Source organism: Oncorhynchus masou, chromosome 11 (assembly GCF_036934945.1).
Source record: "Oncorhynchus masou masou isolate Uvic2021 chromosome 11, UVic_Omas_1.1, whole genome shotgun sequence".
Lineage (NCBI taxonomy): Eukaryota > Metazoa > Chordata > Actinopteri > Salmoniformes > Salmonidae > Oncorhynchus > Oncorhynchus masou.
Window position 1 is genome coordinate 25,301,551 of NC_088222.1, and position 12,396 is coordinate 25,313,946.

At 44.0% G+C, this 12,396-nt stretch overlaps 1 protein-coding gene across 1 annotated transcript in view; it reads right to left on the reverse strand.

Annotated features, from left to right (window-relative positions):
* Positions 1-442: 442 nt before the first annotated feature.
* The window catches only part of LOC135548375 (ubiquitin carboxyl-terminal hydrolase 32-like), a 29,745-nt gene continuing 17,791 nt past the window's right edge, over positions 443-12,396 (reverse strand). The window contains exons 15-34 of the mRNA XM_064977909.1: positions 12,156-12,296; positions 11,902-12,022; positions 10,729-10,883; positions 10,088-10,169; positions 9,925-9,999; positions 9,541-9,679; positions 9,262-9,367; positions 8,941-9,114; positions 8,436-8,610; positions 7,964-8,115; positions 7,747-7,864; positions 7,320-7,525; positions 7,020-7,204; positions 6,823-6,909; positions 6,612-6,732; positions 6,298-6,489; positions 5,851-6,094; positions 5,368-5,750; positions 5,139-5,231; positions 443-5,014 (exon numbers count right to left, since the gene is read on the reverse strand). Coding sequence (XP_064833981.1) covers positions 4,841-5,014; positions 5,139-5,231; positions 5,368-5,750; positions 5,851-6,094; positions 6,298-6,489; positions 6,612-6,732; positions 6,823-6,909; positions 7,020-7,204; positions 7,320-7,525; positions 7,747-7,864; positions 7,964-8,115; positions 8,436-8,610; positions 8,941-9,114; positions 9,262-9,367; positions 9,541-9,679; positions 9,925-9,999; positions 10,088-10,169; positions 10,729-10,883; positions 11,902-12,022; positions 12,156-12,296 — 3,123 coding nt within the window. The 3' untranslated portion in view covers positions 443-4,840. The remainder of the gene's footprint in view (positions 5,015-5,138; positions 5,232-5,367; positions 5,751-5,850; positions 6,095-6,297; positions 6,490-6,611; positions 6,733-6,822; positions 6,910-7,019; positions 7,205-7,319; positions 7,526-7,746; positions 7,865-7,963; positions 8,116-8,435; positions 8,611-8,940; positions 9,115-9,261; positions 9,368-9,540; positions 9,680-9,924; positions 10,000-10,087; positions 10,170-10,728; positions 10,884-11,901; positions 12,023-12,155; positions 12,297-12,396) is intronic.

Here is a 12,396-nt window from a genome sequence, read left to right on the forward strand (position 1 = left end):
GTCTATATTGTGGTTTCCTTATAGGAAGTACTTCTACAACAGTTCTTTGAGGTTTGCTTCTCGAACATATGTGGTCCTAAGGTTTATTAACTCCTGGGGATTACTATACAACAGACCATTCTGAGAATATTGTCTAGCTTAGGCTAGTTATGACGTTGTTATTAAGTCATGACCATTATACATTTACATGACATTTTTCATGTTAACCATCACAATTTTTAAAAAACCTTTTGAACTAGGCAAGTCAGTTAAGAACAAATTCTTATTTTCAATGACGGCCTAGGAACAGTGGGTTAACTGCCTTGTTCAGGGGCAGAACAACAGATGTTTACCTTGTCAGCTTGGGGATTCGATCTTGTAATCTTTTGGTTATTAGTCCAACTCTAACCACTAGGCTACCTGTTGCCAAATAAGTCTGTACAAGAAAAAGGGAGACAGGCTGTGTAGTTCATTGGCTGCTTTAATAGTCACAGAAACTAATTCACTCCATATACACGGCAGATCTTTACAGTTCATATTCCAATACATCCTTTTTCCAAAAGTATATATGTACATTTAAGTTTTTCCTCAAGGGTTATTGCAAAATACATTTTACATTTAAACATTTTACAAAAGTACATGAAATTAATAAATTAAAAAACGAAATAGACATAAAACAAAATAAATAAATCATTCAGTAGTATTCACTGCATCAAGCTTTTCGGGGGGACAATTCTGAAAATGACCACGGCAATAGCAGGGCTAATGTTAAAAATGTAAAAAAATATAACTGTTATCAGGATGTGTATCATTCTACCATCATAGGCCAGGTAGAGTTGGTAGGTTTCTGTCCAGCTGTTATAATCAGTCATTGATTCACCAAATAAAGCATATACCTCAACAAGACTTAAGAAATGAGAGCTGTGTATTGTAATGGATATACTATAGCTCACAGCCTAGAGTTTGTGATTTTGTTCTCCATCTGATTAGATTCAATTCAACTCCTATGTATCACATACAGTGTATGTCAATATAGTTACATTAAATACATCTTTCAAAGCTCAGAGGGAAAAGCTAGCTATTCACTTGTTGAATAACGGTAAGGTACAACTGCTCAAACTGTCAAATGTCCCACTCTGCCTAAATCAAATACCTCATACCCATGGCATTCAGAAAGATGCAACATTATTCACAACTTCTGCCCTTCGAATTTGTGATCTCATGACTTGCATTCGGGCTCCCGAGTGGCACAGCGGTCTAAGGCACTGCATCTCAGTGCTCGAGGTGTCACTATAAACACCCTGGTTCGAATCCAGGCTGTATAACAACTGTCCGTGATTGGGAGTCCCATAGGGCGGCGCACAATTGGTCCAGCGTCGTCTGGGTTTGGCCAGTGTTAGGCCGTCATTGTGAATAAGAATTTCATCATAACTGACTTGCCTAGTTAAATAAAACAATGTACAGTTGAAGTCAGAAGTTTGCACTTAGGTTGGAGTCATTAAAACTCATTTTTCAACCACTCCACAAATTTCTTGCTAAAAAATTATAGTTTTGGCGAGCCGGTTAGGATATCTACTTTGTGCATGACCCAAATCATTTTTCCAACAATTGTTTACAGATTATTTCACTTAATCACAATTCCAGGGGGTCAGAAATGTACATACACTAAGTTGACTATGCTTTTAAACAGCTTGGAAAATTCCAGAAAATGTCATGGCTTTAGAAGCTTATGATAGGCTAATTGACATCATTTGAGTCAATTGGAGGTGAATCTGTGGATGTATTACAAGGCCTACCTTCAAACTCAGTGCCTTTTTGCTTGAAATCATGGGGAAATCAAAAGAAATCAGCCAAGACCTCAGATTTTTTTTTGTAGACCTCTACAAGACTGGTTCATCCCTGGGAGGAATTTCAAAATGCCTGACAGTACCACGTTCATCTGTACAAACAATAGTACGAAAGTATAATCACCATGGGACCACGAAGCCATCTTACAGCCCAGGAAGGAGACGCGTTCTGTCTCCTAGAGATGAATGTACTTTGCTGCGAAAAGTGAAAATCAATCCCAGATCAACAGCAAATGACCTTGTGAAGATGCTGGAGGAAACCAGTACAAAAAAGTTACTATATCCACAGTAAAACAAGTCCTATATCCACATAACCTGAAAGGCCACTCTGCAAGGAAGAAGCCACTGCTCCAAAGCCACCAGTAAAAAGCCAGACTACGGTTTGCAACTGCACATGGGGACAAAGATCGTACTTTTTGGAGAAATGTCCTCTGGTCTGATGAAACAAAAATGGAACTGTTTGGCCTTGATGACTATCATTATGTTTGGAGGAAAAAGGAGGAGGCTTGCAAGCCGAAGAACACCAGCCCAACCGTGAAGCATTGGGGTGGCAGCATCATGTTGTGGGGGTGCTTTGCTGCCGGAGGGACTGGTGCACTTCCTCATGATGCCATCTATTTTGTGAAGGAAAATGTGGATATATTGAAGTAACATCTCAAGACATCTGTCAGGAAGTTAAAGCTTGGTCGCAAATGGGTCTTCCAAATGGACAATGACCCCAAGCATACTTCCAAAGTTGTGGCACAATGGCTCAAGGACAACAAAGTCAAGGTATTGGAGTGGCCATCACAAAGCCCTGATCTCAATCCTATAGAAAATTTGACGGCAGAACTGAAAAAGCGTGTGCGAGCAAGGACTGAGTTTATATGTATTTGGCTAAGGTGTATGTAAACGTCCAACTTCAACTGTATACACTACCGTTCAAAGGTTTAGGGTCACTTAGAAATATCCTTGTTTAAAAAAAACAAAAAAAACAAACACATTTGACCATTAAAATAACATCAAATTGATCAGAAATACAGTGTAGACATTGTTAATGTTGTCAATGAGTTGTAGCTGGAAACGGCAGATTTTTTAATAGGCAGATCTATATAGGCGTACAGAGGCCTAACCATCGCACCTGTGTTCCAATGGCATGTTGTGTTAGCTAATCCAAGTTCATCATTTTAAAAGGCTAATTGATCATTAGAAAACTCTTTTGCAACTATGTTAGCACAGCTGAAAACAGTTGTTCTGATTAAAGAAGCAATAAAACTGTCCTTCTTTAGACTAGTCGAGCACCAGCATTTGTGGATTCGATTACAAGCTCAAAATGGCCAGAAACAAATAACTTATTTCTGAAACTCGTCAGTCTCTTCTTGTTCTGAGAAATTAAAGCTATTCCAGATCTCGTACAACGCTGTGTCCCTTCACAGAACAGCGCAAACTGGCTCTAACCAGAGTGGGAGGCCCGTTGCACATCTGAGCAAGAGGACAAGTACATTAGAGTGTCTAGTTTGAGAAACAGACACATCACAAGTCCTCAACTGGTAGCTTCATTAAATAGTAACCGCAAAAACACCAGTCTCAACGTCAACAGTGATGAGGCGACTCCGGGATGCTGGCCTTCTAGGCAGAGTTGCAAAGAAAAAGCCATATCTCAGACTGGCCAATAAAAGAAAAGATTAAGACAAGCAAAAGAACACTGACAGTGGAACTCTGTCTAGAAGGCCAGCATCCCAGAATCGCCTCTTCACTGTTGACGTTGCTGATAATGGGTCTCTGTACGCCTATGTAGATATTACATTAAAATAAATCTGCCTTTTCCAGCTACCGGGGCGGCAGAGTAGCCTAGGGGGGCGGCAGGGTAGCCTAGTGGGTAGAGTGTTGGACTAGTAACCGAAAGGTTGCAAATTCAAATCCCTGAGCTGACAAATCTGTCGTTCTGCCCCTGAACAGGCAGTTAACCCATTGTTCCTAGGCCGTCATTGAAAATAAGAATTTGTTCTTAACTGACTTGCGTAGTTAAATAAAAGGTAAAATATATATTTTTTTTTATAACATTAACAACGTCTACACTGTATATCTTATCAATTTGATGTTATTTTAATGGACAAATAAACAGTGCTATTCTTTCAAAAACAGACATTTCTAAGTGACCCCAAACTTTTGAATGGTAGTGTATATAAAGAATTGTGTTAAATTGGGCACAATGATACAGCCTGTTGGTAGCACTACTGTAATGACACGATGTGATAACATCACAATGTTGTGATGGAACAGACTGATATGTTGTTGGAATGGACCTGCACACAATTGGTACAAAGCAGACGCTAAAGGAAGATCCTCTCAGATCGGTGAGAGTCTGAGGCTTTGTTCTTAAAAGACCTGACACGATAAACAAACACAAAAGATACATTGCAATGCAAATACATAAATGTAGTTCAGGAACACTGAATATAATCCAGGCCTATCGGTCTAGAGTCTAAATCATTTACATTTGAGGACAACAAAAAAGGGAATTGTAGAATTGGGACATTGCATTTGACTCCTGTCCAAAGTAGGGTATGATGAGGTAGTGAACACTTGCTTCTACTGCAATCATTTTTTGTATTATTCAATGAGGGGATGTAACTGCAGAGCGTACCAATCAATGTGCCGAAACATTAATGGCATATTGCAACTGGCATTGGTTTACAAACAAAAACACACACTCCCACATTTGTCACATTTGGCCTAGGACCAACACCATGGGCCTAAGCATTGTCACTCCCCAAAACAAACCAATACACAGCCCACCGTTTTGTTTGACATCGCAAGCGGGAAATACACTTGAGTACCATTACTTGAAAAAAAAGGTCCATCCACTATGAAGGTGTAAAAATGGTTGGTTGTCCACTTCTAACCACCAGGGATGATTTCTAAGCTTCAGCTCATCTCATCCTGAGAGATTTCAGTCAAATAGTAAGGTGGTTTTGTAGCACAAGCATGTCGAATAACCGGCAGCCCATTGACACATATCGTCAGACAGTCCATTACTGAAGAACACAGTACTTCTTATAGTCAGACTCAAAGTCCTCGTCCATGCAAGTTGTGTCGGCCATCTTTTTGCCGTCAGTTTTGGGCATGAACAGAGAATAATCCACTTCCTGCTGCTCATAGAACAGGATATAGGCAGAGTCTGCATCAATCTCCTCTGACTGCAACTCCTGAACACAGAAAACACAGCGAGGTTTGTTTATATTTGTGAACTTTAAATAACTGAGTTACAGATGACAATGGACACTGCACCACATAGCAGAGATATAAGTTCTGTTTTGGCATACAGCTTACCTTACAGCTACTGTCGTTGTAACAGTACCACTTTTCATTTGGGTTTTTGGCATATGTCACATAGTGGCCTCCTCCTAGGATCCCTGAATGGCACTGCAAACCCAAAAGTGATTGGGGGTTAGAGGATATTTCAGATGGTAGATAGACAGTTACTTTACTCTCAGGCTTCAGGCTAGGACAGTAAAATTCTTACAGAGAAAAACAAATATTTGACCCACTTAATACTTACTGAAATTGCATACAAGTTGTACATGGGATCCAGGTCTCTTTGGCCCTGGGAGGCCTCCAGATCCATGGTGTTCTCGGTGTAGCCATTGCTGTTGAGCTCAGACACAGACTTTGTGTTGTCACATTCTCTGGCCATGTCCTCACCAGAGGTGGAGTCACTGAGGCCTTCTCCCATGCTCCCCATCCTCGTCCTGCTGGCCTCCAGCTCCATGGGGCTCTCCCTGCCACTGTCCAGGCTCTCCTTACTGAGGGACAGTTGGTACCTGCTTCCTGTGGGAAACACCAGCCCACGACCCTGCCTCCTGCCCTCACTCTCAGGGCTGCAGTTGGGACAGACGTCTCTGCTGAGGGGGGTGCTGGCCATCCTCACTGAGCACAGAGGGGCTACAAACAGACACATATTCATAGAAGAACACCAGCCTCCTTAAAATAATAAGTGGGATATGACTGGTACATCTGAAACCCGTCAAGATTTTATACAAACCTTTCCCATTGTTGAGAATCAGGGCAGGGTTACAGACAGTGTCTCCACCCCCAGACTTTTTCACTCCTCCCTCTGTGTCATGTAGCTCCTCCCCCAGCTTATCCCTCCAGCTCTCTTGGCTTTGGTCTGCATCTCTTGGGGTCAGGAAAGCACTGGGGTCAAACGTCTCCATGGGAAACCTAACAATCTTCTGGGATTTGATCCACCGCCCATTCATAAACTGGAACCGTTTTAAATGAATTATCTGCAATTCAAATGGGCAGAATAAAGGAGTTTTAGAGTGGGTGATGTCATGTGCAATCTTGCACTTCAGACATAGCATTAAATGTTTGAGTTGGGGGTTATTCATGTATATTTCAATAGGTTTCAACTGTTGCCTATTGACACAAATATGAATAGGGAAAGGACAGGGAAGTTAACGCAGAGGGAATGAGCTCTATGTCTGACCAGGATGGGCGGCAGCCTCCACAGGTCCAGTTTCTTGGTGGCCAGGCGGTGGGTCTTGCACTTGGAGCAGTAGTAGAGCTCATCTTCTCCCAGCTCTTCCTCACTGGTAAAGGCCTGCAGACAGCTGTCCAGACTGATGGGCTCTGCCTGGGCCCTGCGACTCTGTTCCACACTGGGGTGCTCCTCCACGATCTGCAGGACAGACAAACATTACTTAGTGTATGACATATATCCATTATGTATTTATTCAATATCTTGATATGACCCCTAGGGTTCCATTGCTGCGGTTATCCCCAGCCTCATGTCTCTCTTACCCTCTCCTGAGAGGTCTGGTAGCGGAGGTGCAGAGCAGTGGGGTCCCAGTCCACAGCCATGAAGGCATTTCCCACAGCAGCCCTCTCATCGTTACACTCAACTGTGCAGCCTCTGCAGAACCTGAGGGGGACAACAATACAGGGTATCAATGAACAGATTCTCTATCTTCAACCATATAGTGATATGTTGTACTGTGTGAGACTTAATTACCTGTACCATGGACACCAAGCGCAGGAGTTGCCATCTTTCTGCACCACGCGCAGGGTGAAGGGATACTGGTAGCCCATGCTGTCATCACTGTGTTCACACACACATACACACACTGATCAGCATCACACACCTGTACCTTTAGGAGAACACTGCAAAGCCACCTGACAAAATACAGAGAGTGGTCTGGAGAGACTGACCAGTCCTGGGCGTGGTTGCTGGCCTCCTGAGGGGGCAAGGGACTGGCCAGGCGTGACACCTGGGTCCACACAGAATCATACAGGTCCCTGGTCCTGGTGTGGACTGTACACGGCACGATCAGTGGCATCCCAAACAGGCTGGGGCGGTTCTTCTGACTGGACAGGAAGTATAACTCTGCCCGCATCTACGAAACAAACACAAATGACACATTGTTTAGAAGTGAGCATTATATAGACTTTGACTAATCTTGATGCACTGCTAATCTTCTCTCCATCTTTAGCCCATCCTGCAGTTCTTACCATCTTCCTGTGGATGGTGATAATGTACCCAGTGAAGGGGCTGTCTGATGGGAGCACCACGGGGCCGTCGGGGAGACCGTTAGCAAGGCTGCCTTCTGTGCCACAGGGAACCACAGTGCTGGGCATGCCCTTGGGGATCAGTCCCAGGTTCAGAGAGTTACTGTCAGTTATCATGGTAGCGTTCCCATAGGCTAGTGCTTGAGCTTCTGGAGATGACACGAAGAACAAATGTTATACGTTATATTTTCCAGTGTCAAAGTATCTACCTTTTTTCATCTGTTTAATAGAACCTGTACATTTCTTTACATTCCAAGGTGTACTTCTTTGGATTCTAACCCCCTTTCATCACTTCTTACGGATTGCCTTTAAAAAAGGAATGAAAAAGAGATGAAACGTCGCTAATGAATAGAAGAACCAATTGGTATACCATCTGTTTGTGTGGGAGTGGACACCACAGACGTGGGCGCACTTGGCACCGGGATCTCAAACGCACACAGGAAGCCGCTCACCGCCCGACACACTTTCTGGTTGTCCAATGGAAAATTCTAAAAATAGGGTAGACAATCATTAGTCTACGTGCAGACTGTGATATTGACAGTGTGATGGATGGATGTACAGTGTTGGAGGATAGATGACGGCCCCACCTTAATGTTGGAGGCATGTACTTCAGCCAGGAGGATCTGCTCAGGATTCAGGCAGCAGAGCTCACTCAGGAGTCTCTTCAGGCCTGTGTACTTCTCATCCGCATTGAGCCGGAGCCCATACCGCACTGGGCATGACCCATCCAGCTTAGTGACTGGACAGAGGAAGCAAAGAGCAAAGTGTTTCAGAGGCACAGGATCCAATATAGATTTCCTCAAAAGACAACAGGAACAAAATAGCTTTCTATTCAACACCACACTGTTACTGTAAAGCTCAGAGTCCAGTAAAAGAAAGGGTGGACAGGCGACAGACTTCCTGAGACATATCTCCAATATGATGCTTATGTTTAATCTTTTGGAATGTATTTTCTGGATGTTGCACTGTAGTACTGTATACACTGCATTTCACTACACCCGCAATAAGATCTGCTAAATATGCGTATGTGACCAATACAATTTGATTTATAAGGCTCACCTATGATCTCTACGTGCATGGAGTTATCCATGGGCAGAGGGAGAGAGAGGAAGTTGAAGGGATCAAAGCGTGCACTGACGTGGCCACAGGTCTTGCACTTGACCTGTGACCGGAGCTGGCCATGGAACAGGTCCACCACAATGGAACGGTTTCTCCTCAGGTGATTCTCCCACGCCTGGGGGAACACAATTCACCATCACACCAGACAATAATATACGCCATTTAGCAGACCCTTTAAGACAAATCGACTCAGTCATGCGTGCATATATTTCACGTTTGGGTGGTCCCCGGGAATCGAACCCACTACCCTGGCGTTAGAAGTACCATGCTCTCCCAAGTGAGCTACAAAGGATAACTTCTAGCAGTTCAAGATGATACAGAAATCTAATATTATACCTCCAAATCAACATTTATACTCCCAACAGCTACATGAGGTGATTCACCTGAGGCCTTATTTCTGGATCTCCCCACCATGACGATAGGAACAGTGTGTATGAACTCTGACCTCAGAAGCAACCTCCCAGTCTGGTCGTCCGTCGCTGTCCTTCAGCTCCACGTAGGGCTTCTCGTGAACACGGTTCAGGTCCTCGTGAAGGCCATCCAGCAGGAAGGCCAGCAGCTCCTGGGAGTCCTGCTGCTGGAAGCCATTGAACCGGGGAGCGTACTTCGCTATCGTCCACTGAGGGAAGAGACGGAGGACAAGGAGAAAATGGAAAAAGACAACCATTTGACTCTTATTTTTTAGGTTGAAAGAAAGTACATTTAGGTTGGTCGTCTGTAGTGTTATTGGGGGGGGCGTCAGTTGGAGGCTTGTTTGTGGACATACTCTGAGTTTCAGAGGGGCCAAGTTCTTCTGTGTTCCGCTCCACAACTCCTGAACCAGATCACCATAGCATTTGGCCATGTGACCCCGCATCCCAATTGGATTGGTCCTGTTATGGAGACAAACAGCACAAATTAAAAAGAAACTTGCACACTCATCTCTGCTAGCTGTGGATTTATTTGAACAATGTTCTGCCCAAAGAGTATAATAAGCATGTATAATAATACTTTCTTGTATAATAAGCATGCATTCTTTTAAGTCTAAAATAATGCACACACATACCTGTTGAGTTCGTAAAGGTGGTTTCCTGAGGTGAAGTAGTCTGTGAGAGGCTTGGTGTTGCTCACACACTGGATACTGGAGTTCATGAAGCACGTGTTGCCAAGGTTGCTCAGTCCAGTGGCACCTTTCTCAGTAGGGACTGTGAACAACAGCAGGAGGCAACAGTCTGAGGACGCTATTCAACCATCAAAAGCTTCTACAGCAGTCAGTACGACCCCTTCAATATGTTTGGAGACCACAAAAAACAAGTACTGTCTGACAGACTTATCTATAATACATCCAAGTAGCAATCAGCTCAGTTAATGTTAAATTATCAATAATGATTACATAATAGGAGTGCTAATGTTGTGTTGGTGCTGTAACTGTATGCAGTGACGGTCTTACCATTGTGTCTGTTCATCCTGTTGCTGTTAGCGATGAAAGACATCTCCTCTGGCCAGCTCATGTCCTTGTTCCGAACTGATGAAAACAAAAGTGTCTTCATTTACTCATCCTGACAATACATGATGGAGCCATTAAAAACACAGAGAGTCGTTACGATGCATACCTTCTATGACCATGTACTGTTCATCTGGGATCTTCAACCCCTCCAGGGAATGGTCTTCATCATCAAGGAGGGTCAGATAATTCTGTGGAATATAATGTTTTGAACTGTAAAATTAGAGTGTGTGTGTGAGTATTTGAGTGTGAGTGTTTACTGTGCACGTCTGTTTGTGCAGTGTAGGGTTCTCCCCAGGATTTGTTTAAACAGGGTGTTGCTGATGAATCAGTCGAGGGGGAGGTCCCAAGGAGGGCCGTGGCTCCCTTTGGACTCAGGGATGTGTGTTTTTTGAACACCTGTAAGTGCCATTTCCTGCAATCTAGAGCCTTAAATGATAACAAATAAAGCGGCACACACTGGTTAAGTGCAAAATAATTATTTAATATTCTTCACAGTATCTTTTCTAGAATTATCCTAGTAATGTCATTATTCAATGATCTACAGACAGGGACCATAGGTATGAGGTCCATGCAAGAGCAATTCAGTGTGCGTGTTTACATTTTGTATTTATTTATTTATTTGTGTTTATTATTTGAATAGTGGCGCAGCCAAGTCCACATGGTGGCGCAGTGCCCCTCTTACATTCTTTGGGTAGAACCCTGCCGTGTATGTTGACGAAGGGTCAACCTTCTATGAGTCACACCAACCTCACTGTTGTAGAGCCAGAGGCGCATGTCTTCCTCCTTGATGCGGAGTCTCTGGGACAGGTATTCATGGATGTCCTTGATGGTGCCCACCCTACTGAAACAGCCCGTGTAGACCAACACACGCTTTAGGGGGGCACTAGGAGAGGGAACGTTACCTGGGGGAGTTCAGGGAGACACCACGAACACATTGAACTGCACTGCACACATGATTGGTAAAAAGCACAGGAACGGGTGTGGAAGAAAATCCACAGACCATGTTGCGTTGGTCAAATGCTCTGACATATGAGGCCCAGATCCTACATAGCCCATTTCATCTCACACTGCAACACTGCCTGGCTGGGGCTGTGCGAACGTGATAAGCGGAGTGAAAGATTTATTTTTAGAAGCGCTGCGCACAGGCATAAAAGTTGGTCTAATTTACTTAAAACAAAAGTCTGCTGAAGTGAGACTTTTTGTCCTTGTGTTTCTTGGATATTTACATTGTTTTGTTGACAAGCTAGGTTGTTTTTCTATGTTTGAGTTTCAACAGCTAGGGAAGAGAAGACAATGCTTCTACTAGACAGACTCAATCTCACAGACACAAACATGACTCTCGTCGTGCTACCATGGTAACCTCCCGCCCTTACAGGGGCATGTGGACATCTGTCATCTCATCTGTGATATTTTGGTTAAAAGACTCAGGTCACAAAAAATGTTAATTAAACATTTTTGTGTCCCTGTGGTCACAAGACTTGGGGCAGCAATGTTCCCTCTAAGTGCCTTCCTCCTACTGGACTGCTGTGCAGAAGAAATGCCAGCCCGCGCAGAGAATTCTAGTGATGAAACTTTACTACTTTGCCCAGTTACATCATACTTCCTTAATTCCCACATTAGAGGGAATCGTTTAATTGTTTATGTTAGAATCAATATAATATCAGCCCCCTTCAATGCAACCACCCAAATCTAACTTTGCAAGACTGAGTCGTGATTGTGTTGTAGGCAGAACGCATCTATCGCACGAGTGGTCTTTCAATCATCCGCAGTCAGGAGTGGACATGCTTTTCAGATCAACATGCTGAATGGCCCAGGACACTCTTGGGCAGAAAGTCACTAGGGCACTGTGCTATTCTTGTCCCTCCTTTGCTTTGTAACCTTTGGAGAAGCGCTGGAGACACATGCAGAGGAACCTCTTACCCATATTGACCCAGACGTTGTTCTGGGGGGTGCGGGGGGGAGGCTGCTGCTGCCTCAGGAAGAGCAGGTGTCGGGGTAACAGCTCCAGCTCAGCACAGTCTGTCTTGGTGTTTCTGATCACCTGGGAATGCCAACAGGAGAAGGGATGGGAATGTGAGGTTATCACAATGTCAGGATCAATAGGGATCATAATGGTGATGGTTTAATGGAAAATCCACAAGTGGTCCTGCTTTACAGAGTTGAAATGTACGTACCGGCCTGGGTAGACCCAGGTTGGCTCCGTACCAGTGGTAGAGTGCCCTCCACACAGGCTCTGGCACAACCTCAAAGTCCCTGCCTAGAATCAGGGACGGGGAGCGCCTCAGTAGGCCCCCCTCCATAGTCAATGTGGGAGCCTGGGGGAACAGTTCAAGATGGACAGATTTAAAACTGAAATAATATGGCAAGGCCAGTTTGAAGAAGAGGAACATTTTCATCCCCTTCCACAGTGTTGTT